The 26,744-nt window shown below is 46.5% G+C and overlaps 1 protein-coding gene across 1 annotated transcript in view; it reads right to left on the bottom strand.

Moving 5' to 3' along the window:
- The window catches only part of DHX37 (DEAH-box helicase 37), a 40,178-nt gene extending 19,708 nt beyond the window's left edge, over positions 1-20,470 (bottom strand). The window contains exons 1-13 of the mRNA XM_035098235.3: positions 20,266-20,470; positions 17,395-17,564; positions 16,117-16,229; positions 15,156-15,468; positions 13,697-13,845; positions 11,788-11,880; positions 8,993-9,089; positions 8,266-8,379; positions 5,594-5,695; positions 4,253-4,367; positions 3,485-3,580; positions 1,565-1,638; positions 470-614 (exon numbers count right to left, since the gene is read on the bottom strand). Of these exons, the coding sequence (XP_034954126.2) occupies positions 470-614; positions 1,565-1,638; positions 3,485-3,580; positions 4,253-4,367; positions 5,594-5,695; positions 8,266-8,379; positions 8,993-9,089; positions 11,788-11,880; positions 13,697-13,845; positions 15,156-15,468; positions 16,117-16,229; positions 17,395-17,564; positions 20,266-20,368 (1,684 nt within the window). The 5' untranslated portion in view covers positions 20,369-20,470. The remainder of the gene's footprint in view (positions 1-469; positions 615-1,564; positions 1,639-3,484; positions 3,581-4,252; positions 4,368-5,593; positions 5,696-8,265; positions 8,380-8,992; positions 9,090-11,787; positions 11,881-13,696; positions 13,846-15,155; positions 15,469-16,116; positions 16,230-17,394; positions 17,565-20,265) is intronic.
- Between the last annotated feature and the right edge of the window lie 6,274 nt (positions 20,471-26,744).

The following is a 26,744-nucleotide window of genomic DNA, read 5'->3' as shown; positions in this document are numbered from 1 at the left end:
CACGTTGGGCGAAAGATTCCTGCCCTGCAGGGGGTTGGAACGAGACAACCCTCACAGTCCCTTCCAACTCTCCTTCTATGACTCTATGCACCATGACAGCTCAATGATAAAGTCTGGTCCCAACATGTATAAACACAAGCCAGTGTTGGGTTGGTATATTTGGGCATCTTGCCAGTGAGGGATGTCTCTGGCAAGGGACACCCCCCTAAGCCTACACACTTGCTTGCTCACCAGCCTCCTCCTCTGGCCTGAGCAACTGTGTCGGGGAGGAGGAGCAGCAGAAAATGCTTGCTCACTGACTTCCTGCTGGGCAAGCTAGTGGCAGGGTGGGAAAATCCAGGAGGAGGAAGTCGGGCAGGAGCAGATGATGACAGGAGTGATGGAAGGTTCACTGAGGAAGTCTTGCCCACGGGCCCTGCTGCAAAAACTGAAGCCAACACTGCCTTAACATATTTCCCAAAAGGCAAACCTTCTTCCAAACCATCGTCTCCATATTCTAGGTCAAGATCTGAGCAAGCAGCGTCAGCATCCTCGTCAGCTCCTGCATCTCTGTCTTCATCTCCTTCATCTACTGGCATAACGGAATAGTTATCCAGATCTATTTTGGGCAGCACCTGAAAGGATGGGGAGAAATGCACAAAGGGATCATGGCTTTCTAAGGCTGAAATTCAGAGCACATACAGGCACAGAGAGGTGCTGGTTTCTGAAACACTACTGCAAAACAGCCATGTTTCTGGTCAGCTGTGGAGGTGGTCAGGGAGGGGATGGTTGGATCCTGAGGAGGAATGTGAGGAGCTTGGAGAGTTGGAGCTGGAAGACCCTCGGAGGGTCCAAGTGGGATGGGGGAGGTGGACTTGTGTCAGGACTGGCTGGATGAAGAGGAGGGGTGGGAGGCACCAGCTGGGGGACCCGAGGGAAGCCTCAGAGGAGGAGGGTTCAGAGCCAGGGTTGTGGTGGGACACCGAGGACAGATCAGAGAGGGAAGGAGGGGAGGAATGGTGGGATGCTGAAAAGTCAACAGCAAGAGGAGACAGGTGTAGAAAGCAGTGAAGACTCAGCTGATGGAGCAGAGGAAGAGGGGAGAAATGCTGCACAAGCATCCCAGGAGCTGGGGAGAAGACTTAGAGGCAAGTAGAAGGTGAAGAGCTTCAGTCCTAGCATCCGTTTCATAGAGGCCAGTCCTGTTTGTTGGCACTGTTGCCTTGTATGTTGCTTTCCTCAATGAAGAGCTAACTTTTCTGTGTCTGAGTCTGGGGAGGAGGCAAATGTATTGGAAATGAGGAGCATTTTCCTGGGTCTGGATCAAAAGGCTGTTAATCTGGGGGACCCTATTGTGATGCAGAGAAGAGGTGAGGAATCTGTCCTTATTTTGGCTTGCAAGACAGTTTTCCCCGTGTGTGCGTGTGTGTGTGCACACAAACACACACAAAATGTCAGGTGTGGGGCAGGGAAAGAGATGGCTGCAAAGGAGCCTTGAAGTGCTCCTTGGTGCCTTTTAAATTTGGTGCCAAATGCAAGCCCCACTGGGGTTTGTGCCACTTCAGAGCCCTCAATCAAAGCATACCACATTCTTTTTCCGTTTGGATTTCTTAAATCTTCGTATTTCTTCAACCGAATCCTCCTTGTCTTCATCACCACCTGGGAAGAAGAAAGGAAGCAGCATCTACATTTTTTGGATTGTAGTAAAACGATAACTAAAATTGACAGTAAAAATTATTAAAACACCTTTAGGTTTGCCTAAAGAAATATGTTTCAAGCTGGTGCTGAAAATAGTACAGCGACAGCACCTGCCAAAGTATAGGTTCTGCCAAACTGGAAGATGCATTGCTCACAACTGTGGGATGAGCGTTATGTGGCAACTGTTAACAGCAATAGCCCAAAGGAGGAGGTCTCTCAATAACACAAGCAAAATAACCAAGTCACAGACCAAATACAAAATTAAATCTCCCCCCAGTGATATTGTGAGGAGTCAAGCTAGGCTGCCTTCCAGTAATTTCTGAAGAAGTACTTAAAAAAAAAATTCCAGAATTTTCAGAAGAAAATTCATTGCTTCATTGGATGTCTCCTAGTTAAGAGATAGGGAGAAAAACACATTCTTTATCCACTTTTCCATGCCATGCTGAATTTTATGAACTTTTAACAAGTCACCTCTCACTCATCTTTCCTCTAAGCCAGGCATGTCAAACCTGCGGCCCTCCAGATGTTTTGGACTACAATTCCCATCTTCCCCAACCACTGGTCCTGCTAGCTAGGGATCATGGGAGTTGTAGGCCAAAACATCTGGAGGGCCGCAGGTTTGACATGCCTGCTCTAAGCTAAAAAGTACCAAACCCTGCAACTTTTCTTCATGGGGGAGTCGCTCCACCCACTTGATCATTTGGGATGCCTTTTTCTGAACCTTTTCCAGCTCTACAATACCCTCTTTGAGTTGAGCCGGCCAGAACAGTACACAGACTCAAAATGTGGTCACACCATAGATCTCTGTACCAGCATTTTGATGTTGGAAGTTTTATTTTCAACAGAGCAATGTAAAGGGGAAGTGCAGCCAGTTCCAAACAAGTTTGCTGTGTGAAACTGGAATAAATGTCTACATCTGTGCTTTGCTGTCCTTGGTAGTGAGCCATGGAGAATTGCAGCGCGAAAGGTTCCCTGGCCGAAGGTGTCCTCCCAGACTTCCAGGGTGGCTTCACCCACCTCTGCAACCCATTGGTTCTCCCTGACTTGGAGGCTATTGTCACGGTCCTTGTTTGGCTATTTCTGAGAAACTAGTACCACAGCCATTCTGTCTTTAAGGCTTTTATTTTGCCTGATATTTACAATGTGATTCAGTATCAAGAATACATGTCCGATCAGTCTGACGAAGATTCTCCCAATGCCTGGCGTCTGCTCCTCCCCCAGCATAGTAAGCGTGGGATTCCTGCCCTCCTCCCTTTGCGCCTGCGCACCTTGGAATGTCTTAAGTCAGGCATGAACTTAAAAGGGCGAGGCATCTCCCCGCTGGACACTTCTCCTGATATCCTGTCTGAGGTTGCAGTAAGGGCTCTAGGATGCTGCCTGAGCCAGGGTGCCTCTCTTCTGCGATTGTCAGGGAATGCTCACTGCTAGAACAATCCCTGACAGATATTAATGCTTCCAGGCCAGGTTTTGACACTGCCAGGTTAACAGCCAGTCTTGGTCTGGCGTGCCAGGATCCTATACTCGACTCTTGCTCAAATGCATGTGTCACACCCAGGGCGCAAAATCATTCAACTCTGGGATTGCTGTTTTCCCTGCCACTGGACAAGGAAAAGCAGTGGCTGACAGAGAAGTAACTTCTCACGTAAATTCTGTCCCCCAAGGACTTGAAGCAGGCCACGTGCAAAGGCTTGGAGAATGCTTTTAACAAATATGCTTTATGGAAGAGTTGCAAGACTGCATTTATTGAGTTGATACCATGCCAATTATTTGGGATTTTAATACAGAAATACCAATGCATCAAACTTACCTTGGGGTGCATTTTTGCGGAAAGGGAACGATTTCCTCAGCCTCCTACAAAGTGAATGTACTTCAGCCTGGCCAGTGAGGAATACCAGGATGCCCCCTGCAAGAAGATAAAATATCTTAAAATTAGACCACAGGCAATGTGGGAGCAGGAAATGTTGCAAGAAGCACCAATGTCTATGCTTTGAAATAAAACATTATTCAATGTCTTCTTCATAAAAACTGTCACAATTTATTTTTTTAAGTCACAGAATTTTGTCACATCAAGGCAACATCTGTAGTATACATTTAAAGCAGCGTCATCTCACTTTAAACAGGCATGGCTTTCCCCATAGCATTCTGGGAACTATAGTTTCTTATGGGTGCTGTGGGTTGTTAGGAGACCCTCTATACCCTTCACAGAGTGGTTTAATTGTCAGTCCCTCTCCTCAGGGGATTTTCTCCAGTTCAGTCAAGTCTCTAATTTGGTTGGTACAACTAAAATATTCTTGCAATTCAGAAAAAAAATTCAATGTACTGAAACCATAAAAAGCGTTCTTTCCTGCACCCACCTCTTAACCTTTAAGTATGTAATCATAAGCCTCCGTCTCACTATTTATCTAAATAAAAAAGCTCCAAATGCGGCAAAGTTCCCTCCTGGGAGAGTTGCCTTCAGCCCCTTGATCTTTTCTGAACCTGCTCCAGAACATAAAAGAGAATCACTCCAGTTCCTTATTTGAAAGCTAATTTTATGGTTTTTATTATATACAAAAGTCTGTGCCAGTCAGCTTACCCGATGGCAACATTCGGTGAATTTTACAGACTTTCCGGAAACATTCTCCATTATAATCATCCAGTGGGGTTCTTTTGTTAAAATGAACTGCTACAGGAAATTGCCTTGCATCCACCTACAGAGAAAACAACACAGGTAAAGAAAGAGCAGTTGCCCAGAACGACAAAGCATGTCTATTTAGACCTGGGGAACCTCTGGCTCACAGGTCACTTTTGGCCTGCCAGGGCCTCCAATTTGGCCTGTGAGGCCATTTCCCCCAAACCACACCCACCCACCTGCTGGGATCACTGGTGATGCCAGCTAACGGCCTAGAAGATGGGGCTTAACCCTGCATTGGCTCTATGCCTTGTTCCCAGCAAGGAACAGGATCGTGAAGAAGAAGAAGAGTTTGGATTTGATATCCCACTTTATCACTACCCTAAGGAGTCTCAAAGCGGCTAACATTCTCCTTTCCCCTCCTCCCCCACAACAAACACTCTGCGAGGTGTGTGGGGCTGAGAGACTTCAGAGAAGTGTGACTAGCCCAAAGTCACCCAGCAGCTGCATGTGGAGGAGCGGAGACACGAACCCGGTTCCCCAGATTATGAGTCTACCGCTCTTAACCACTACACCACACTGAAGCCAAGGCAGCAGGATTTAATCTCTGCTCTTAAATTGATGAGCAGAGATTAAAGCCTCCTCGAAACAGGAATATGGTGGGAGCTCTTTTAAAATGGTTCTCAAAAGTGTTTTTCTTTAAGATTGTGCATCCCACCCTGCGGCTTGCCCACTCTCAGGAGAAGCGCAGGAGCTCCACTTCTGAGAAAGCTGCAATCTCTACTCCTTAGCTGGAGATCGCCGTGCCTGAGGGAATTATTATTATTACTAAAAAAATTCTACTGCCCTATACCCGCAGGTATAGACAGGAACCTTCCAGACTGCCAGGGCCCACAGGGCCAGACACGGACACCTTCCTTGAAGAACCAGGTACCTCCTATCACAAATCACCAGCCCTGATACACACCAGGAGGGAGTCTATAGGAGGAGGAGGAGGAGGAGGAGGAGGAGGAGGAGGAGGAGGAGGAGGAGGAGGAGGAGTGCCCATGTTCATGTTCAGGCCTTTGAGGGCTCAGCAGTTCTCTCAAGAGGATGGAGTCTGGAGGACGCAGTCCAAAGGCAGGAGGCATCAAAGGCCTCTGTCTGCTCCCAACCTTTGCCGGAGCAAGCGGCAGTCCAGCATCCTTTGACCAGCCCTGCTCCCCTCTCCAGGCTTGCTACTTTCCCTGGGGGCTCTGGTGTTGGAACACCAAATCTCTCCAACGAAGTCCAACCACCATCACCAGCTGAATGTCATGCTGTTACCTGTATAACAGGAGGAGGACTGGCAAACAGTTTTGTGTTGGTGGTGAAATCTTCCACACGCAGTGTGGCAGACATGATGATCAGCTTCAGCGGATGCCCTTTCTGTGAATGTGTAAGGACAAAAACACAGGCAAGAAGGCAGGGGTTTTGCTTGGTGGAGATAAGATGTAGCCAAATCTGAAGGAACTTGATGTGAGATCTTTGAAGACTGTTCAGAAACTCCCCGCAGTGTTCTAGCAGCTGAATGACAAATTAACTAGGCCTATGAGCTATGAACATATTATGCTCAAAAACTATTTTTGAGATTTCCCCCCAAAAAGCTCAACAACTTTGGCAACCCTACCTTATCTGTTCCTGGACCAAATTCAAAGTGCTGCTATTTATTCATTCTCTTACTTTCAGCATCAGGCAAAGTTTGCACAGAAGTATTAAAATAGTATCAAATGGAAACTGTGAAACATCAGCTGCTGATATTACTAGTGTCATTCAACAGAGAGAAAAAGCTTCAAATATTTTTCTTCCTCTCAGGGGAAGATGATCACTGAGGAGTCCTGTGGTAGGGAAGAGCCAACTGGAGCTGGAGCCCTGGAAGCCAGAGAGCAGGCAGTTGTTCTGCCTTTCCTCCCCACAGAGCAAGGTGGTCCCTATGTATCTCCATGGTGGTGGCTGGGCCCACTCCCTCCTGTGGGAGACAAAGGAGAAATTCATTTCTCCCATCTTTCCATTCTCTGTGTCTCTCGAACCCCCTTCTCTCTTGCTGACCGATCGCTCCAGGAGCAACTTATGGAGTGAACAAAACAATTTTTAAAATAGATAAAATCTAACCAATTACTCTTAAGAAAAGCCCTGCTGGATCAGGCCGAAGGCTCGTCTGGTCCAGCATCCTGTTCTTACAGTGGCCAACCAAATAACCACGGGGAGCATGTACCGTGTTTCCCCTTTTTTAAGACGTAGTCATTATATAAGCCATAGCAGGATTTCTAAGCAATTGCGCGATACAAGCCATACCCCGAAAATAAGACATACTGATAGACCCTTCACCCACTAGCAATAACCCCCCTCCTGCCAGCCAACTCCCCCCTTAAAAATCTCTCCCCATTTTGCTGTCGCTCCACAGACACGTATTTCCTTTAAAAGCTTGTAAAAATGCACCGAACAGCCGTAGCTGCTGGCTGCCGAAGCCTTGTGATTTCCCTTCCCCGTTTCTGAGAGCATTTTTTTAAATAAAAAGATCCAAAAATAATTTTTTTAGCCAAGCTGTGTAAGCTCTACTTGGTGAAGGGGAGAAAAGTGGGGTGGGGAGGAGATGAAGGCACGAGGAAGAAAAGAGGGGCGATTGAAGAATGCAAAGGCTGTTTTCCCTTTTAGGGAGAGACCTCCGTGCGCGCGTCTGTCTCTCTCCCCCCCCTGCGTCTCTCTCTCTCTCTCTCTCTCTCTCTCTCTCTCTCTCTCTCTCTCTCTCACACACACACACACACAGCCCACCTCTCGCTTCCCCCCACCTTTCCCTAAATTCCCTTCCATTCAATGCACGTTGATTTCCTCTTAACGGGAATCTCCCGTGTCTGATTGTTGTCTCATTGCTTTTACCGGGCATAAAGCAGCCTTTTAAAAATCCTGCTGCAGTTTTCTTTCTACCTTATGCTGCTTGGTTGTCTGTGGAGCTGCCCCTTTAAGGATTTGTAAGTAGTCTGGATCGCAGTCCTTGCCTTGGGGACTTTTATTTATTTATTAAGGACTTTTTCCTTCGCTGTTTGCGAGCTGCTAAAAGGAGCTGCTAAACGCTGCTTTACACAAAAGTTAAACTGCCGGTCCTAACAACACGTGCTTCCTCACCTCGCTGGCTCAATTGCTTCTCAATTGCTACCATTTACCAAGTCAGCAATCTTAATTGCTGCTTAGCTGGCTTCTTTGTTCTCAGCAGGTAGCTTCTTTGCTATCAGTGATAGCACTGCAAAGTGCTATGTTGTTGGAACTTCAGACAGTCTTGCAGTCTTGGGCAGCTGGCTGGTAGAGATCCTTACTTGCTTTAGGTATAGGCTACTGCTAGGACTGTATCACACAGATAGATTCCATTATACTGGTTTAGATTTAAGAAGCTCCAGTGTAGCAGATTGCTATTAAGTGAGTCCCCACCTTGGAGGAGAGAGAGAGCAGCCCTTCGCGAACATCCCAGGGCCGGGGAGAGAGGGCTGCACCAGGGACGCACACACCTCCCTTCCCTCAGACTCGTAATAAAAATACCGGTACCAGTAAGACATCCCACCAAAAATAAGCCACCCTGTGGTTTTTTGAGGAAAAAAAGTAATAAGACGGTGTCTTAAAAAGGGGGAAACACGGTAAGATGCCTCTGACAGCAACAGCACTTTACACATTTGTGGTCCTCAGCAACTGGTAATCAGGTGAATGCTGCTTTCGACAGTGGAGACAGAACACAGCCATCATTGCTAACAACCATGGATAAGCCATGTCCCCCATGAATTTGTCTGATCCTCTTTTTAAAGTCATCCAAGGTGCCTCTTGTGGAAGCGAATTCAATAGTTTAAGGAGCATTGCAGTCCTAGTATTTTCAATATGTGAATGTAAGATCAAGCACATATGACTATTTGTAAAAACCAAAATAATCAAATGTTAGAATGCTATCGATACGTAACCACCCTTTCCCTCCTTACCTTGGCTCTAAGTGGCACAATGCGTGATAAAAGACCAATCAGGATATCCGTATAGATGCTTCTTTCATGGGCTTCATCGAGAATAATGACCCGGTACTTGGACAACAAGAAATCCTGGGAAGACCAAAAGGGTGGGTGTATGAGGAATACCACAACCACACATCAAAATTCAATCAGACTTATCAACTGATTTGATCCTTAAGGGGGAATTCCCTGACTCAAAACCAACATGTGGGTCTAAGCAAGCTGGGCTGATGAGAGTGGTAATCAAAAACATCTAGAAGCCTGAAGAAGATGCCCATAAACCACTTCTTCAAACTGAACACGGTTCTGAGGACCCCACAAGGAAGTGCAAAACCCTCCTCTCATTCCTGAATCTGAATTCTGGTGGGGTTTTTTGCAGGGTGGGGGGAGAAACTGTTGCTCAGTGACTCAGTCACTGACAACCCATCCAGTTCAGCTCCATCCTGAGGTGTCTCTTAAGTCACCCTAAACCCAACCTGGCACCTTCCAGATCTTTTGGACTCCAACCCCCATCAGACTCAGTAAGCGTGGCAAATGGCCAGAGTAACGATATGGCAAATGGCGTCAAATAGCGTCTGGATAGCAGCAGGTTGGGAACTGGCTGCTTTAAAGTATGTCAACATGTTAAGAAGTGGCATTACATAGGCACAGCCACCTCTCCAAATGCACATTTCGTTTCTGAAAGGAAGAAACACCACCATACCTTCTGGATTTCCTTCAACAACACACCATCAGTCATGAATTTGATTTTGGTGTCATCTGTCACGTTTCCTTCATAACGGATTTGGTATGAAATCACGCTGAGGAGAGAGGATGAAAGGAGCTCTGGGATCAACCTAACATCAAACAAACCAGCACTCTAGAACCACACACAGTCATAGAATCATAGAGTTGCCAGGGACCCAAGGGTCATCTAGTCTAATTCCCTGCAATGCAGGAATCTCAGTAAAAGCATAAATGATGGGTGACCATCCAACCTCTGCTTAAAAAACCCCAGTGAAGTACGGAGAATCCACTTCCTTCTGATGGAGTCTGTTGAACAGCTCTTACCGTCAGAAAGTTCTTCCCAATGTTTAGTCAGATTCTCCTTTCTTGCAACTCCAGAGCAGCAGAAAACAAGCTTGCTCCCTCTTCCATGTGGCAGCCCTTATGATATTTGAAGATGGCTATCATATCTCCTCTCTGCCCTCTTTTCTAGTGTTTGGAAGTATGACCTGCTGAAATATTTTAGGCCCAGAGTGAGGAGCCTCAAGCCTGAGGGTGAAATGTGGCCCTCCAGGTTCCCATCTGGCCCTTGCTTCAGATGCTCCTGGAGTGTCTTTGCCTGGCTGGACTGCGTCCTTGAACTCTGAACATGCTTCTTGCATGTCTGGTTGGGAGGATACAGAGGGCTGTGGGTGTAGAAACTAGCCGACTGTAAAGGTAAAGGTCCAGTCGTGACCGACTCTGGGGTTGCGCGCTCATCTCGCATTATTAGCCGAGGGAGCCGGCGTATAGCTTCCAGGTCATGTGGCCAGCATGACAAAGCCGCTTCTGGCAAACCAGAGCAGCACATGGAAACGCCGTTTACCTTCCCGCTGTAGCGGTTCCTATTTATCTACTTGCATTTTGACGTGCTTTCGAACTGCTAGGTTGGCAGGAGCTGGGACCGAGCAACGGGAGCTCACCCCGTCACAGGGATTCGAACCGCCGACCTTCTGATCAGCAAGCCCTAGGATCAGTGGTTTAACCACAGCGCCACCTGGGGCCCCCGACTATGCAAAGGCTAAATTTGCATTCATTGCTATGCCCACTTTTGCCTCTACAGTGGTACCTCAGGTTAAGAACTTAATTTGTTCTGGAGGTCCGTTCTTACCTGAAACTGTTCTTAACCTGAGGTACCACTTTAGCTAATGGGGCCTCCCACTACCGCCGAGCAGTGAAGCAAAGTTCTTAACCCGAGGTACTATTTCTGGGTTAGCAGAGTCTGTAACCTGAAACGTCTGTAACCCGAGGTACCACTGTACCTCCATCCACCTCTGACGTGTGACCCCCCCCCCAGAAGGCAATGCAGTCCTGAAGCTGAAAAAGGTCCCCCTACACCTGATTTAGACCCATGGCATTTGCATTCTCTTGGGACTCACAGGTGGGTTGCAGAAAAGCTGTTGCTGCTTCATAAGACCCCCAACTAAGGCTGACCAAACCAAAGGAGCACTGCCTGGGCTGGAACCCATTCTTCTGGTGAGACATTCATCTTTTCAATTTCCCTTGGCGCTGCAAAGTGGTAGGAGAAAGGCAGGAGCATTTTCTAGTATGAAATGTATTTCTGGCCTGTTGTGTGTCCCACCTTCATGGGAGTCCTCTATGGAGCAGGGACAGCCGTTCACTTTCTAAGGCTTTTTATACTTCTTCTAAAATGGAAGTATGCTGGGCACTGGAATACACAAGTGTATCCTGAGGTGGGAAGCTCAACTGCACAGCAGTTGCTATTAGGAGTCTGTTTTAAAAAAACTCACTGGGTTTCAAAAAGCTCCTCGGCCTTTGGGCTAAGAACAAGAATACAAATCACTGATTTTTATTTACTAGCAATTCTAAGGAAACACTATGTACCATATTTTTCTGTCTATAAGATGCCCCCATGTATAAGACTCCCCCTATTTTGGGGGCCTCTGATTTAAGAAACGGGGGGGGGGGAGATGTATCCATGTATAAGATGCCCCCAAATTTTTGACATTATTTTTAAGGAAAAAACCTAGTCTTATACACAGAAAAATATGGTATCTTGTTCTGTGGATTGCCATTTTACAGCTAATATTGTGCCCTATCAGTGCTATTATGTATAAATCAAAGTAAGTACCGGTATGTGAACATGGGTCCCATGTGGCAGGAGACGAGTTAGAGGCGGGTCAGTTGATGATCACTGAGCCAGAGTATGAGCTCCAGCCAGGAAGGAAAGCACCTATTCTGCATGCTCAGACCCTGACTCCTGAATGGTTGGGGTCTGCCCTAAGAAAAACCATCCCAGTAAAAACACCCGTTGGTGGCAGCCAATCTCATATAGGACAGCATCTCTGTACTCTGGGAGGCATACTGACACTTGCCCCATGTTGTTCACGATGTTCCAACTCTACCAGCCAATGACATGCCGCGGAGAAGGGGGAACATGCAGAGTGATGGATGTCAGGATATGGGGTGACTTTATTACAGTGGTGCCTCGACTTACAAATTTAATCTGTTCTGAAGGCACCTTCGGAATAATCAGAACTGGGATGCAGTGAATGAGCAGCTCCACCTTGTGATAGCTCACTTCTGAACATGTCCCAACAGTGGGCTGGCCAACATTTGTTCCAGGTTTCTCAAAATCTTTTCTGATGTCATCTGAAGCAGAGGCTCCCCCCAACCATCACTTCGCTGAAGGCACAGACCTTGGCTGGGGCCAAGGGAAGTTGGTAGGGCAAAACACTTGGAGAGAAGGCTGATCTAAAGCACACTTTCTTGAGTCTGTGCAAGTACGCTTACCTATGTGATAAGTTCATCTCCGTTGCAACACGCTGGGACATAGAAATTGCAGCCACACGCCGTGGTTCTGTGATTCCGATGATGCCGCCAGGGCTACAAGAGCAGTGAACAAAAGATTATCATTGTCAGCAAGGAAAGAAAAAAGGAATTGGGGGGGGGGGAGAAGATCATGTTGTAACATAACCCGTGTTCCTTCAGTTCTACACAGAACTGAGAAGAAGCCAAGGGAAGAACTATATTTTATCTTACTAACAGCCTGAACCCAAAGCATGGTATAGTGGTTAGTGTCAGGCTAGGACCTGGGAGACCAGGGTTCAAATCCCCACTTGGCCATGAAGTTCACAGGGTGATCTCCAGCCAATCAATGTCTCCTCACAAGGTTGTTGCAAGGACAAAACAGTGAGAGGCATGTAATTGCCACCTTGAGATTCTTAGAGGAAGGCTGGGATAGAAATAAAACAGCAACAACTGCTGGCTGGCCAGTGCAAATTAATATTTGAGATTTAGCCTCATGGCTGTCATGCATTGACTCTCACTGAACCCACAAAAAGCTGGTAGGTCGCAATGCTAAAAGTAGAAGCCACTACTGATGAGTTCCACTCTCCAATACCAGCCTTGCCCAGCCTGATGCTGCTGGACTACAACTCACATCAGCTCTAGCCAGTGCGGTTAATGGTCAGCGATGATGGGTGTTGTCATCCACCATCATCTGGTGGGCACTAGGTTGGGCCAGGCTGGTCTAGGCATAGCGATGCTCTGCTTTCTTGACCTGGACCATGTCCCTCTGCCACCCTTTGCCTGCACAATTCCTTTCTGCTTACAGTGCACAGCCCCCGTCTTCTTTTCTCTTTGGCTTCTTCTCCTTTCTAATTCCATGACCCCACCCTATATTATTTCCTCTGCTCCCTGCTTTCCAGGCTTATTTTGCCCCAGGTCATTTATAAAAGCAACTGAAATCTGCATAGTCCCATACATATATTTAAAGGTGAGACAGTCCCTGTCCAGACTTAACATCCAAGAGGCACAATACAAAAGAGAAAAGGAATGGGGAGAGAAGACAAGAGCAAGTGTTGCGGCACCTGCTCCTTCACTGGCTGGGCCACTCGCCCTTGTCATGATGCTGTTCCTGGGAGCTGAGGGATGCAGCAACCTTGCTGAGACCAGAGGGCACCTCCCTTAATCCCTGCAGTCCCAAGGCAACAGGTTAAAGCAGCCTGCTGCCTGCGCAAAGAAAACATAAGAAGCGGCCTTATGTTTAAGAAAGGTCCATTGACTTCAGTAATGTCTACACTGACTGGCAGCAGCTCTCAAGGATTTCAGGCTGGGTTCTCTCTAAGACCTACCAGGAGGTGCCAGGGATTGAACCTGCGACCTTCTGCATGCAGAAGCAGCCATTTCTAGAATCTCCTAGCATTCCCGTTTCCCTTCCAGTAAGCATACAGCCTCTCCTGTCTTTAAGTGCTATAAACCTTCAGAGCCCCCTCTCTGCTCAGTTTCCTTCAGCCTCACTCTCTGCACGCCCTTCTCTCACTTTCCTCTTTCCCATAGCACTGCCTACTTGTCACCCTTGCTCTGGCCTCCTTGCTGCTCAGATGTCCTGCATCCTGGGGCCTCCTTCCAGTTTGCAATCTTCCTGCGTGCAAGATTATAATCCCAACCTAACAGACAACTTTCTTTTCCAGCACAGAAGCTGGGCTACAAATGGGTTTACTAGCTCCCCCTGAACAACTGAACATCCTGTGCCATCACACCAACTCAGCCAATCACTGTCAGAGTACAATTATTGTTTTTGGAGGGAATTCCATGGCGAAGGAGAAGGCAACTTGTGAAAGCACCAAAATCTAGGAACACTGATATTTTTTCCTCTTGGCATAAAATGAGTGATTTTTTTTAAAAAAAGGTGTAATACCTGGCATATCCCGCTTCGTAGAGAAATTGAGGGACTTGTGTGGTCTTCCCACTGCCAGTTTCTCCACAAATGATAACAACAGAGTTCTCATTGATGGCTTCCATGATGACTTGTTCTTCGGCAAGGATAGGGAGCTTCAGCCTGGCTTCCTTTCAAAGCAAAGTTGCATCTTTACATAGGCAAAGGGTCAAATTACTGATCTAAACTAAACTAAAATGGCATCAAACAATTAATTTAAAGTAACTTCCAGTGGTGTAAGCTTAGGGCACAATCCTCTGCATGTTTACACAGGTGTATGTCCCACTGTGTTCAGCGGAGCTTAATAATCAGTGTGTTTAGGGTTGCAGCCCTACGAATCAACATACAGTACAAGTTGTACAGTACAGTACAAATCTTACTGCAATGGGAATTCAATCCTCTAAGGAAACCAGTAATCTAGTTTTTTTGCCATGCCCAAGAATTTTAAACACTACCGTGAGTAATGTCAGATTTCTGATATTAGGCAAGTGCATACATCTGAGGTCAAATTCACCTTGCTACTTGGCAGAGTGTTACCAAAGGATACACAAGTGGTAAGCTTCCATGGTGGAAAGTGTGAGATATATATATAATGAAATAAACAATAACCACTTCGTGAAACAGCTGCTTGTCCCATCCTTCAGAGAGGCATTTTTTTTAACCCGCTTTCCTGTTTCTCTATATCTCTGCCAGGGGTTCGAGTGTGAAGGGGGAAATTCTCCTCTCTGTGACAAGAAATTTAAGGGGCCAAAGAAAGATGGGCATGCCCAGATGGGCATGCCATTCTCAGAAGGAGGGCATAACCAATTGGCAAGCTGGTCTTCAGCATTGTCTGACCATGTAATGAGGAGAATTTCACCTCACATCTGTATGCAGAAGTTGAAAAATTTCTGGGGGCACATGATGTAGACACAATTGATAAAGCTAAGCAGGGCCTAGTCTGGATAGTGCCTGGATGGGAGAGAGTTTGGCAACCCAATGGCCACAACCCTGAGCTTGACAGGATATATATGCACCAATACAGGGATAGCCACTGAGGTGCCTTCCAAATCGTGTTGACTACAATTTCCCATCTTTCCAGCTAAATATCCATGCTGACTGGGGCTGATGGGAGTTTGAGTCCAACAACACTTTGGAGGGCACCTGTACTAAATAAATAAAAATGAGCTCTTTAGGTCCAAATTTTGACCTCCTCTTCAGCATCTGTTCAGCTCCAAGGTCACAAACATCATGTGCCCAAGAAAAATTCAATCAAAAGATTCCACGTCTCAAAACATCCCCCGTTTATTGTTAACACAAATACTAAAAGGCATTTTGTGTGTGGAATCTGCATGCACTTCTGCAGAGAAAAGTGTCATGAATCTCACATGGGTGATCCATTGTTGCTGCTGCTTGTGATGCAAGAGGGTGCATTTTTGGCTTGTTCGCGTTCAAAACTGACCTGAATCTCGGGGGATCTGTCCACTGGGATGAAAACAGTAGGCCCCAGTAATGGCTTGGGAGCATGAAAATGTTGCTTTGGTGTGCTGGGTGGAGATGCAATGGCTTTCTTTGGCTCCTCAGACAGCTCCTCCGGGGCTGCTGCCTTTTCTGCCTGCTCTTCTGGCTCATTTTCCTCCTCCTCTTCCTCCAAGGAAATCTCAGCCTCCTCCTCCTCAGACTCTGCCTCCAGTTCAGGTCTGCGTCTTTTTCTGTTTGCACCACCAACGCTTTTAATTTTTTCCAGATGGGAGGCACTCACTTCTTGGATTGTCCTGAAACACCCATGTCACATTGACACACAAGACAAGTCCACTCTAAGCACATCTAAGATCCTCAGATGCAACATAGCAGGAATAAGGAACTATTTTTCTTCAGGGGCCACAAGCCAAAGCCAAATATGGATGAAATTGGAGCAAGAAGTGGGTGGAGTCTGCAGCATTGCACAGCACTCACTCTCTCTCTCTCTCTGCCACTCCATCACTCACTTTCTTTGCCACCCTGTCTCTTTCTCTAGTCTCTCTCTTTCTCTCTTATTCACATCCTCTGTGCCATTTCTCTCTCACACTTCACCCGTCTCTTTCTGTCCCCTTCCATCTTTCTGTGTGTCCCCATCTCTCTCCACCTTACCCATCCCTCACGTTCTCTCTCTGTCTCCCCACCCCTCCAGCTCTCTGCAGCATTTGGAGGGCCATATGGAACTAGGCCAGGGACTGCATGCAGCCCCTGGGCTACAGGTTGCCCATCCTGCTTTATAGAACCAGAGACACCAGCTAAGAAGATGCACTCTGAAAGCTGGAGAGCTCAAGGGAAGCTACATGGGGAGAACGCCCCACCCGCTGCGAATCACAAAAAGGCCAAAGAAGGGAAGAGTATGTCCACGTTGCAACAAGAGCAACAAGCCGGACATACCCAGAACTTACCATTTAGGCTGGTACATCCGGTCCCCTGTCCCTATTTTGGACGTGGTATAAAACATCTTCATCTCGGCCTCGGAAGCCTGGACTTCACTCAGCTTTCTCAGCAACTCCGCTCGCTAGAATTAGAAAGGGTTGTATGAAGCAAGTCTGCCCTAAGAGGCATTCACACCAGGATAGCACTTTAAACAGTGATGGCTTCCCCCAGAGAATTGTGGGAGCTGTAGTTTGTTAAGGGTGCTGAGAGTTGCTAGGAGACCCCCTGCACAGAGCTACAGTTCTCAAAAACGGAAGAGGAGAGTTAACTCCTCTTCCCAGGGCACTCTAAGAATTGTAGCTCTGAGATGGGAAGAGGGTCTCCCAACAACTCTCAGCACCCTTAAAAAAACTACAGCTCCCTGGATTCTTTGGGGAAAGCCAAGCGGTATCATATGCTTCAAATGTATGGTGTGAATATAGGCCTCGTTAATACTGGGTGGTGTGTCAGATTTTCCTAACAGTTTGAATTCAGTGGGAAGCAAAATGAAGAGTGCCTTGTATATGCTGTGATGCCACAGAACTTCCCCCACCCTGCAAAAAGTGGAGCAGAGGGAGAGACCGGCAGAGGGGCTCAATTGAGATGCCAGCTCCATTGGGTTCCTCCTCTCCCAGAACTATTTACATTCTAAAGGTAAAGGTAAAGGGACCCCTGACCATTAGGTCCAGTCGTGACCGACTCTGGGGTTGCGCGCTCATCTCGCTCTATTGGCCGAGGGAGCCGGCGTATAGCTTCCAGGTCATGTGGCCAGCATGACAAAGCCGCTTCTGGCAAACCAGAGCAGCACATGGAAACGCTGTTTACCTTCCCGCTGTAGCGGTTCCTATTTATCTACTTGCATTTTGACGTGCTTTCGAACTGCTAGGTTGGCAGGAGCTGGGACAAGCAACGGGAGCTCACCCCGTCACAGGGATTCGAACCGCCGACCTTCTGATCAGCAAGCCCTAGGCTCAGTGGTTTAACCACAGCGCCACCTGGGTCCCTATATTTACATTCTAGCAGGGCATTATTTAAAAAATTGCATCTTTAAGAACCAGTGTTTGCTTGGTTTCCTCTTCCTGCCTTATCCTATTTTTCTTTTATGTTGTGTGATCCTAAAACCGCTGGTCCATCTATCTCAATATTGTCTACACTGACTGGCAGGAGCTTTCCTGGGTTTCAGACAGGGAATACTCCCAGCCCTACCAAAGGATGCCGTGGGCCACGTCTCCTCGGTGTTCTCTTGGCCTCCACACTCCAAAACATACCTTTTCCTTCTTTGCTTTCTGTTCCAAAACCTTCTGCAGGATTTTCTTCTGCTTCTTGGTCAGTGGCTTCTTTTCTGGGCCCCTTTCAGAAGTTACTTTTTTATCCTTGGTTTTCTGTGATGGGAGGACCAGGGGGTTACTCTCATCCACCCCTTTTGTAATGGCTTCATCTGGAACAACAGAAAGAAGGGCTTGTTTTGGTCACCACAATCTTTAAACGGGGGGGGGGGGACCTAGGCCCTTTCCAACGTTGCTGGGACTGCAGCATCTGGAGGGACATATGTCCCCCACCCCAGCTTGAAGTATTTTCAGCACAATCTTGTGCACATTTGCTCCAATGTGAGCCCTGTTCAGCTTAGTGACGTAAGAACTTCAGGAAAGCCTCCTGGATCAGGTCAGTGGCCCATCTAGTCCAGTATTTTCTCAGTGACCAGCCAGATTACTGTAGGAAGCATGCAAGCAGGACCATCCTGAGCACAACAGCACTCTCCCCTCTTGTGGTTTTCAGCAACTGGTACGCAGAAGTGTAATGCCTCCGATACTCTGAGATAACTGTGTGCAGGACTGCAGTGTTTAAAGGCAGCGTCTGTTGTTGGAATCTGTCTGTCTCGAGAAACAATGGGGTGTGACTCTGGGGGTGAAGTCAAACTGTTGCATTAGAGGTCACCCCAAGTGACCTCTCTGGGGCGTAACCCCTGGCAGTGTGTTTCAGGCAGGGTCCTCGGCTGCCCAGATGACAGGACCCCCCTGTCAGCCTCGCTGATGTGGTCCAAAGGAAAGCAGACAGAGCAACACGTTTGGCAGTAGCTTGGCTGTAGGAGTTGCCAGAAGGAAGCGTACAAGGCACCCTCTAACCATCTTAGGGACTCCACTCTGGATTTGTGTAGGGTTTGCTCCTTAGCCTTTCCTTCGCCTGAAGAAATCCCTCAAGGCAGTGGAGGTTTAGGATCAGAGTTTCCCTTCTCCTAGATGGGCTCCCTTCCCAGGCTGACAAGCAGCATCACACCACTTACTTCTGACCTCTTCAAAGAAACTTGCAACTGATCAATGTACCGTTCACAAGGACACAGCAGGGCAGCGTATACTGTAAGGGTCTTGGGAAAGTGGGCATATGCACAGAACATGATCAGAGCATCCAAGGGTGCAAAGCATCATTTTTATTCATCATATTTATATTTTATTCATCGTATTTATTCATTATATTCATGAGTCTGACCAAACTGCAGGAGGCAGTGGAAGACAAGAGTCGGACACGACTAAACAACTAAACAACAAATTTATAACCCACCCTTTCCTCACCACCCCAAAGCCTCTTTACACCACTCTTCAGCCAAAAGGACACCCAGAGTGAATGACACCAACCTACAGGAACCCTAACAGGGTGCTGAGTCTACAATCCAGCTCAGTATTGTCTGGCAGCGACTCTCCAACATTTCAGACAGGGATCTTTCCCAAACCTACTACCTGGAGATGCAAGGGGCTACACCTGGGACCTTCTGCATACAAAGCAGATGCTCTAACACTGAGCTATGAGCCTACCCCAACTATGGATTCTCATGAGAACATAATTAGAGACCTGCTGCATCATGTCCACAGCCTGCCTAGTCCAGCATGGGGGGAAGAGACCGAGAGGGAGTTAAGAGAGGTGGGAGGAAAGAAGCAAATTCAAGTTATTCCGTCAAACTGACCTGCTCTCTCAGCAGGCCATAAGAAATGTGTATTCTACTTATAGAACTCATTGCTGCAAGAAGCAAGGAGGGCACTAGTTTAGACAAATTCATCAGAGGGGGATAAAGGCTATCAGCAGTGATTAGCTATGACAACTAGATAAACAAAAACAACTTAAGCTGCCCTTGGATACCAGATGCTGTTTGTGGACTCTTAGAGGAAAGTTCTTAAAGGGCCCCATAAATTTCATGACATCCTAGTCCGGTCAGCTGGTGCCCTCCAGCTATTGCTGGGCCACAGCTCCTGGTCACCCAAGCCTGCAGGCCAGTGGTCAGGGGTGATTATTATTAATAATAATTTATTACATTTCTAAGCACCCGAGGATCACAGGGTGGTTTACAATACAAAAACACAAACATATAGACCACAGTACCATATAGTACATATAGACCACTCTTGAGAGTCCCATGGACTGCAAAATGAAACCTATCCATTCTGGGGGGGGGAATCAGCCCTGAGTGCTCACTGGAAGGACAGATCGTGAAGCTGAGGCCACCTCATGAGAAGAGAACACTCCCTGGAAAAGACCCTGATGTTGGGAAAGATGGAGGGCACTAGGAGAAGGGGACGACAGAGGACGAGATGGTTGGACAGTGTTCTGGAAGGTACCAACATGAGTTTGACCAAACTGCAGGAGGCAGTGGAAGACAGGAGTGCCTGGTGTGCTATGGTCCATGGGGTCACGAAGAGTCGGACACGACTAAACAACAACAACCAGTAAAAAACAACAACAGCCACGCACCATCCCCATCTAGCAGGACCAGTGGTCTGGGATGATGGGAGTTGTAGTCCAGCAACAGCTGGGGACCCAAGGTTGAGAAACACTGCTTTAAACGGCCAGAATTCTTTAATAAGCCAAAGGCCAGGGAGAAGAGGGATGTCTTTGCCTGGCACCTAAACATATGTGAGGAAGGCGCCAGGCGAGCCTCCCTGGATGATGGGGCTGGGGGAGGGGAGGAGTCACTGCAGTTGGAGGTCACCAGCTTGGGGGAAAGAAAGGTCGCCTGTTGCTGGAAACAGGACACTGGTCTTTTCTCTTTCCTCATGCAAGCCTTGCGCGCGGCCAGGAGCCCCTGCGAGAAAGCCACGCACGGGTCGTTCGGGCGCGCATGAAAGGCCCCCGTTCCAAGGAAGCAAACTCACCGCCCAGCTCCAGCTGCACGGGCTCCTGGGACGGCAGGCCCCGCTGGCCGCGGCTCTCCGGGAGGCGGGCCTTCCAGTTGCGCCTCTGGCGTGCTTTACCCATCGGGGCGACTCGGGAGGCGCGCGGAGGTCGCCCACGTGGACCGCGAAACGCAATGCAAGCCCGGCGCTTCCGCCTCCTGCCAGCGACGGGGCCGCCCAATCTCGCGAGAACGGGCACAAAGCTCACGTGGGTAGAGAGAGGCGGGGGCATCGCGGAGGGGGCCGCACTAAGGTCGCAAATCCAGCAGAAAGGGCGGGATTTCTTTACTGTCTTGTGTAGTGTATCTGACGAAGTGTGCATGCACACGAAAGCTCATACCAAAATATAAACTTAGTTGGTCTTTAAGGTGCTACTGAAGGAATTTTTTTATTTTGCTTCGACTCAGACCAACACGGCTACCTACCTGTGTCTTGTGTAGTGTAATACTGTAGTATTTTTTGCCATAAATAAATAAAGCACAAACATTAGGATGCCTGTTGCTCCCCCCTCCCCAATGCTTGCAGTGGAGCTGATTGTTTTTAATGTTGGTTAATGAGTTAATGAGTGGTTAATGAGATGACACAACCTTGATGGCAGAAAGTGAGGAATTAAAGAACCTTTTAATGAGGGTGAAAGAGGAGAGCACAAAATATGGTCTGAAGCTCAACATCAAAAAAACCAAGATCATGGCCACTGGTCCCATCACCTCCTGGCAAATAGAAGGGGAAGAAATGGAAGAAGTGAGAGATTTTACTTTCTTGGGCTCCTTGATCACTGCAGATGGTGACAGCAGTCACGAAATTAGAAGACGCCTGCTTCTTGGGAGAAAAGCAATGACAAACCTAGACAGCATCTTAAAAAGCAGAGACATCACCTTGCCAACAAAAGTCCATATAGTTAAAGCTATGGTTTTCCCAGTAGTGATGTATGGAAGTGAGAGCTGGACCATCAAGAAGGCTGATCACCGAAGAATTGATGCTTTTGAATTATGGTGCTGGAGGAGACTCTTGAGAGTCCCATGGACTGCAAGAAGATCAAACCTCTCCATTCTGAAGGAAATCAACCCTGGGTGCTCACTGGAAGGACAGATCGTGAAGCTGAGGCTCCAATACATTGGCCACCTCAGAGAAGAATCCTTGGAAAAGTCCCTGATGTTGGGAAAGATTGAGGGCACTAGGAGAAGGGGTCGACAGAGGATGAGATGGTTGGACAGTGTTCTCGAAGCTACGAACATGAGTTTGACCAAACTGTGGGAGGCAGTGAAAGACAGGAGTGCCTGGCGTGCTCTGGTCCATCCGGTCAGGACCAGACCCGGAGGCAGGGATAGTCCTCAGAAAATGACTAAACCTGCCTCCTCGGTAATGACATGGTCTGGTCTCAGCGTAACTCCTCCTCCTACCTGTTATCACTGAGATCGGTTGTCCCAGTGCATTCCGCCCCCCCCCCCGTGGAACCTGCCCCAGCCCTGACCCCTCCAATTAAGAACAAAATAAAACCTACCGTATATAAGCACTCAAAACAATAAAAAACAATAAAAATTAAAAATGTGCCAAAATTAAACAAATTCCCAAACCCGACTAAACATTCCTCCCGCCCCCCACACCACAAAGAATTTAAAAAGGAAAAAACCAAAATTTTAAAGAAACATTTTAAAAAGAACTCTGCTGCAGCAGTCCTTTTGAGGCCTGTCAGGCCCCACCCTGGGCCAGATGGTGAGAGGCAGGGACAGGACCTGCAGGCACTCAGGCAGGGGAGTCCTCTCTAAAAGTCTTGGATGAAGAGGAAAGTTCAAATTTTAGTTGCCATTTTGATGCCACAGTCCTGGTTCCTAAGGAAGAACAAATGCCTTTCCACTTTGCCTACACCCTACCCATCTGTCAAAGTTTGCTCTGGGAGTGGGGTAGGTTAGATGGTAGATAACTACTTGGCAGATCCTATTCTGCTGCAATAATGGGAAAGCAGTATAAAAATCAAGGTGCGAACACCCGAAGCCTCCTGCAACTTGAGCTTTCTGAGTGATCTGGTGTTAACAAGGATGCAGAAATAACCATTCCTACAGCCTCCAAAATTATGGTTTGGAGAACCTATAAAAGAGAGAAATTGAATAGTTACCTAATACATACAAAGATTTGGGTGGGTGGTGATGGTATAAGGTGCTTATAAGGTAGCGCAGGAGAGCAAACCACTTTCCTTACACAAAGGAAGCATTTCTTTCAAATAGAATCATAGAATCATAGAGTTGGAAGAGACCACGAGGGCCATCCAGTCCAACCCCCTGCCAAGCAGGAAACACCATCAAAGCATTCTTGACAGATGGCTATCAAGCCTCTGCTTAAAGACCTCCAAAGAAGGAGACTCCACCACACTCCTTGGTAGCAAATTCCACTGCCGAAAAAGCTCTTACTGTCAGGAAGTTCTTCCTAATGTTTAGGTGGAATCTTCTTTCTTGTAGTTTGAATCCATTGCTCCGTGTCCGCTTCTCTGGAGCAGCAGAAAACAACCTTTCACCCTCCTCTATATGACATCCTTTTATATATTTGAACATGGCTATCATATCACCCCTTAACCTTCTCTTCTCCACGCTAAACATACCCAGCTCCCTAAGCCGTTCCTCATAAGGCATCGTTTCCAGGCCTTTGACCATTTTGCTTGCCCTCTTCTGGACACATTCCAGCTTGTCAGTATCCTTCTTGAACTGTGGTGCCCAGAACTGGACACAGTACTCCAGGTGAGGTCTGACCAGAGCAGAATACAGGGGTTCTATTACTTCCCTTGATCTAGATGCTATACTCCTATTGATGCAGCCCAGAATTGCTTTGGCTTTTTTAGCTGCTGCATCACACTGCTGACTCATGTCAAGTTTGTTGTCTACCAAGACTCCTAGATCCTTTTCACATGTACTGCTCTCAAGCCAAGTGTCACCCATCCTGTATTCGTGCCTTTCATTTTTTGTTGCCCAAGTGTACATTTACATTTCTCCGTGTTAAAATTCATCGTTTGCTTTGGCCCAGTTGTCTAATCTGTTAAGGTCATTCTGAAGTGTGATCCTGTCCTCTGGGGTATTAGCCACCCCTCCCAATTTGGTGTCATCTGCAAACTTGCTTAGGATGCCCTCAAGCCCTTATTTATTGATTACTGCTGGGGGGGGGAGAATGATGAGTTGTGTGTGGATAGAGAGAATGAGTCGTCATTGCAGAGATTGGTAAAAAGGAAATGGCCAGATTCAAAGGTTCTATATCTTGGATTACCAGAAGCTGGATATTACATATAGCATCCAGCTAAGTAGACCCACTGAAATTAATGAACCTAAGTTAGTCATGCCCATATTCTGAGAAGGAATAACACTGGATACAACCCAAAACAGATTGGTGGTAGCTACTGCCATCCCATTTAGCTTTTGACTTTTTGAGGGAAACTGTACAGCCAATGATGGCTGGGCCAGATAGACATGATCTGACCTCCACAAGGAACAGAATCTTTCTCAAAAATTCAAGTTCTAGGATGCTACTAATCTAGTGTGCAGCCTGTTGTTTTTATGCCAAAGGTGGGAGAAACACAACAACCCAGTGGTCTTAAAAGCCTCAGGGAACCTTCTCCACAAAGCTCATGTGTGGCAAAGGATTCTGGAACATGTTCTATGTTGCGTATGAATGCAGAGCAGGCACTAGACCTGTTGTGCTCAACTCCTTTCCTTGCCATCAGAAAGAGCACACTATAATGCACCAGGCTCTCCTGCAACTAGGCACCATGAAGGAAGGTTGATAATGATGGGCAATGGTCACCTGTCATGTAATTGTGCCCACCTTTACTGCTGACATTCTTACTGATGAATCCATGATCAGCTTCCAAAGTGCCCCAGGGTTTTCTTCAATGCATCCCCAAAATCATGAGAATAAAATCTTCCACTGCATTGCAAAGTTACAGTAAACATTTAAAGTTTAATTGGTCACAACACCATAATTCAGTTGTGAAATCAGTCTACAAATAGTCCACTAAATAGTAGTACATTGAGCTGGTGGTCAGTTAATAAATAAGGACATGAATAGCAGTTTCTTTTTCTTAAAAAAAGCTTGAGATCATTATGACTACTCAACATTATTGTGAGCAAAACCTAGTCTTTCCCTAAAGATCATAATTAAAAGAATACACACATTTTCTTCAGACCAATTTTTTTAAAAAAGAACACACAATTTTGGCATATAGACTTTTTAAAAACTACCTAATACTGTACTTAAGATCAGAAGTCCAAACAGGATACAAGGTCACTACGTTCAGTGCTGATAAACAGTGTCACAATCAACATTTCCCCCCTTGCTTTACAACAGAAAAAGATTTCTAACATGGCAATTGTCATCATAGCTCAATGGAATCATCCAAGTTTAAATTCACATGCAGAACACAGTATAACTTCATGTTCTCCAAAAGGGGGAAAATAGATAAATAGGTCAAGATATATCACTAGCTGCCAAATACAGATTATTGGGATGGTCCATGAGTCACAAGGAAACAAATATTTACCTTCATCAAAACAAAGCTACAGCAGAAGCAGAGGAACTGTGCACATTAACTATGCAAATAAACTTTTAGAAAGCAGATTACATCTTGGGAGGGCAGAATATGCCACTAAGCTACAGTAGTTTCGGTACACAGTACTTGAACATCCAATATCACTTCTTAAAAAGCAGTACATTCAGGAAACAGCAACTCTGTTCTATTTATCACCACAGCTGATACACAGATTGATGTTTCCACTACAATTGCGAACCACTGGTAGAGTAAAGCATGAGGTTCTCTCAAGTAGTAGCTTCCAAGGAATTTAGTTCATTTATCAAGCTGAAATGAAAGGTGGACACATGCACAATGGTTTCTTCCACACTGGGAGCACAAATAGCTCAACACACGTTCACATTCATTGTGTTGTGTCTCACTGGGCCAAACATCTAATCATAGGCAAGAAGTGCAGGGTCCCCTTGACTTATCATTTGCTCTAGTCTAGGGTGTGAATTGCCCTCTCTCTTCTGCAGTTTGCTTTAGCCATGATGTAGCACATGTGGCCCTCTAGATTCTGTTGTTCTCCAGCTCCCATCAGCTTCAACCAGAATGGCCAGCGGTCAGGGATGATGGGAGTTGTGCTCCAGCAATATCTGGCAAGCAACAAGTTTCCCATCCCTGGCACTGTGCTTTGTCTCCCTTGGCCCTAACCAAGAATGCCTTAGAACCACATGGTGAGCACAGATGTAGGTAGTTTAACAGCCATGGAAAGGAAAAGAATATTAGCACACCAGAGAAGTGCAACAAGGGTGAGGAAAGAGGGAGGACATATGCAAGCCTCCTAGTTAAGACATCTGGCATGTTCTCTCTACACTTACGGTACTCATTATGACTTTAAATGGTCTTGGCTATTTTTAATTTTGACCCTAATAGGCTCCTTTGTGAGGAACTTCTTGATGTGAATGCAAAAAGACAGCTTGTAGAGGAATAAGCAAGGCAGCCCAGCAATTCCAACCCAAGTCCATACTGAAGGAATCACAGTAGGCAGCAATACCAAAGCAGTGCTAGTGATAATTGAAAAGTGATTATGTGTATTTAAGCCTATGATTTTATGCCTGCCAATGACTGAGTGCACTGCCCTGCTGCTTTGCTTGCCCCTTGAACATTCTTGTCTCTCAGTGTATACATTGGTTAAATGAGCATATAGGTGCTTTCTCTTCTCTTAAGTGCCTCTAGATACAGCAGCAGCACAAATCAGAGAAGTCTGACTCATCCAATGGGATGAGATTACGAAGAAACAGAACAAAGGAGTCAATTACAGGAAGAACAAAGCTTGTATCCTATAGAACTTGAGAAAACTGTTAATATAACATCACATTTACCTTCAAAAGTGTAATAGCTGCATTTTGTAATAATGGTCAGAACATTTTTCAAGTACACTGGACAATACTTTGTGCTCCTCTCTAATTTTAAAAACAGACCATACATAAATGGAGAAGGGGGGAAGCTAAGAAAACACACACCCAGTTTTACTTATACTATCCAAGCATAGTGTGCAAACTATGTACATCAGTATTTCTCTCAACAATAACCTTATATAGTGAAATGTTTTTGTGTATAAAAATATATACATTCTTCTTGCATTCACTATAGCCATGGGAAACTAATTTTAAGCAATGGGGTAAATTTCATAGAGGTTTTCTCATCTAAAAAGAAATCCAGTTTTTATACCAAGGGTATATTTTTCCAACAGTAGTTATGAGCATTTGATTGCAGAGACTGGCTGCAGTCCTCTGTATACTTATTCAGAATCAAGTTCCATTGTGATACTTACTCCAGAGCGAATTGCCAGCAGGAGATGGGGAGGGAAGGCACACATATGCCTGTAAGTCAACTATCAATAAGTTGCAAAACCTTTCTTTAAAAAATGGTATCTGGTGGCTCTTTGTGGTTTTCAAAACCTGAA

The sequence above is a fragment of the Zootoca vivipara genome, chromosome 16, assembly GCF_965207765.1.
Source record: "Zootoca vivipara chromosome 16, rZooViv2.hap1.1, whole genome shotgun sequence".
NCBI lineage: Eukaryota > Metazoa > Chordata > Lepidosauria > Squamata > Lacertidae > Zootoca > Zootoca vivipara.
This window is presented reverse-complemented; position numbering and strand designations above follow the sequence as displayed.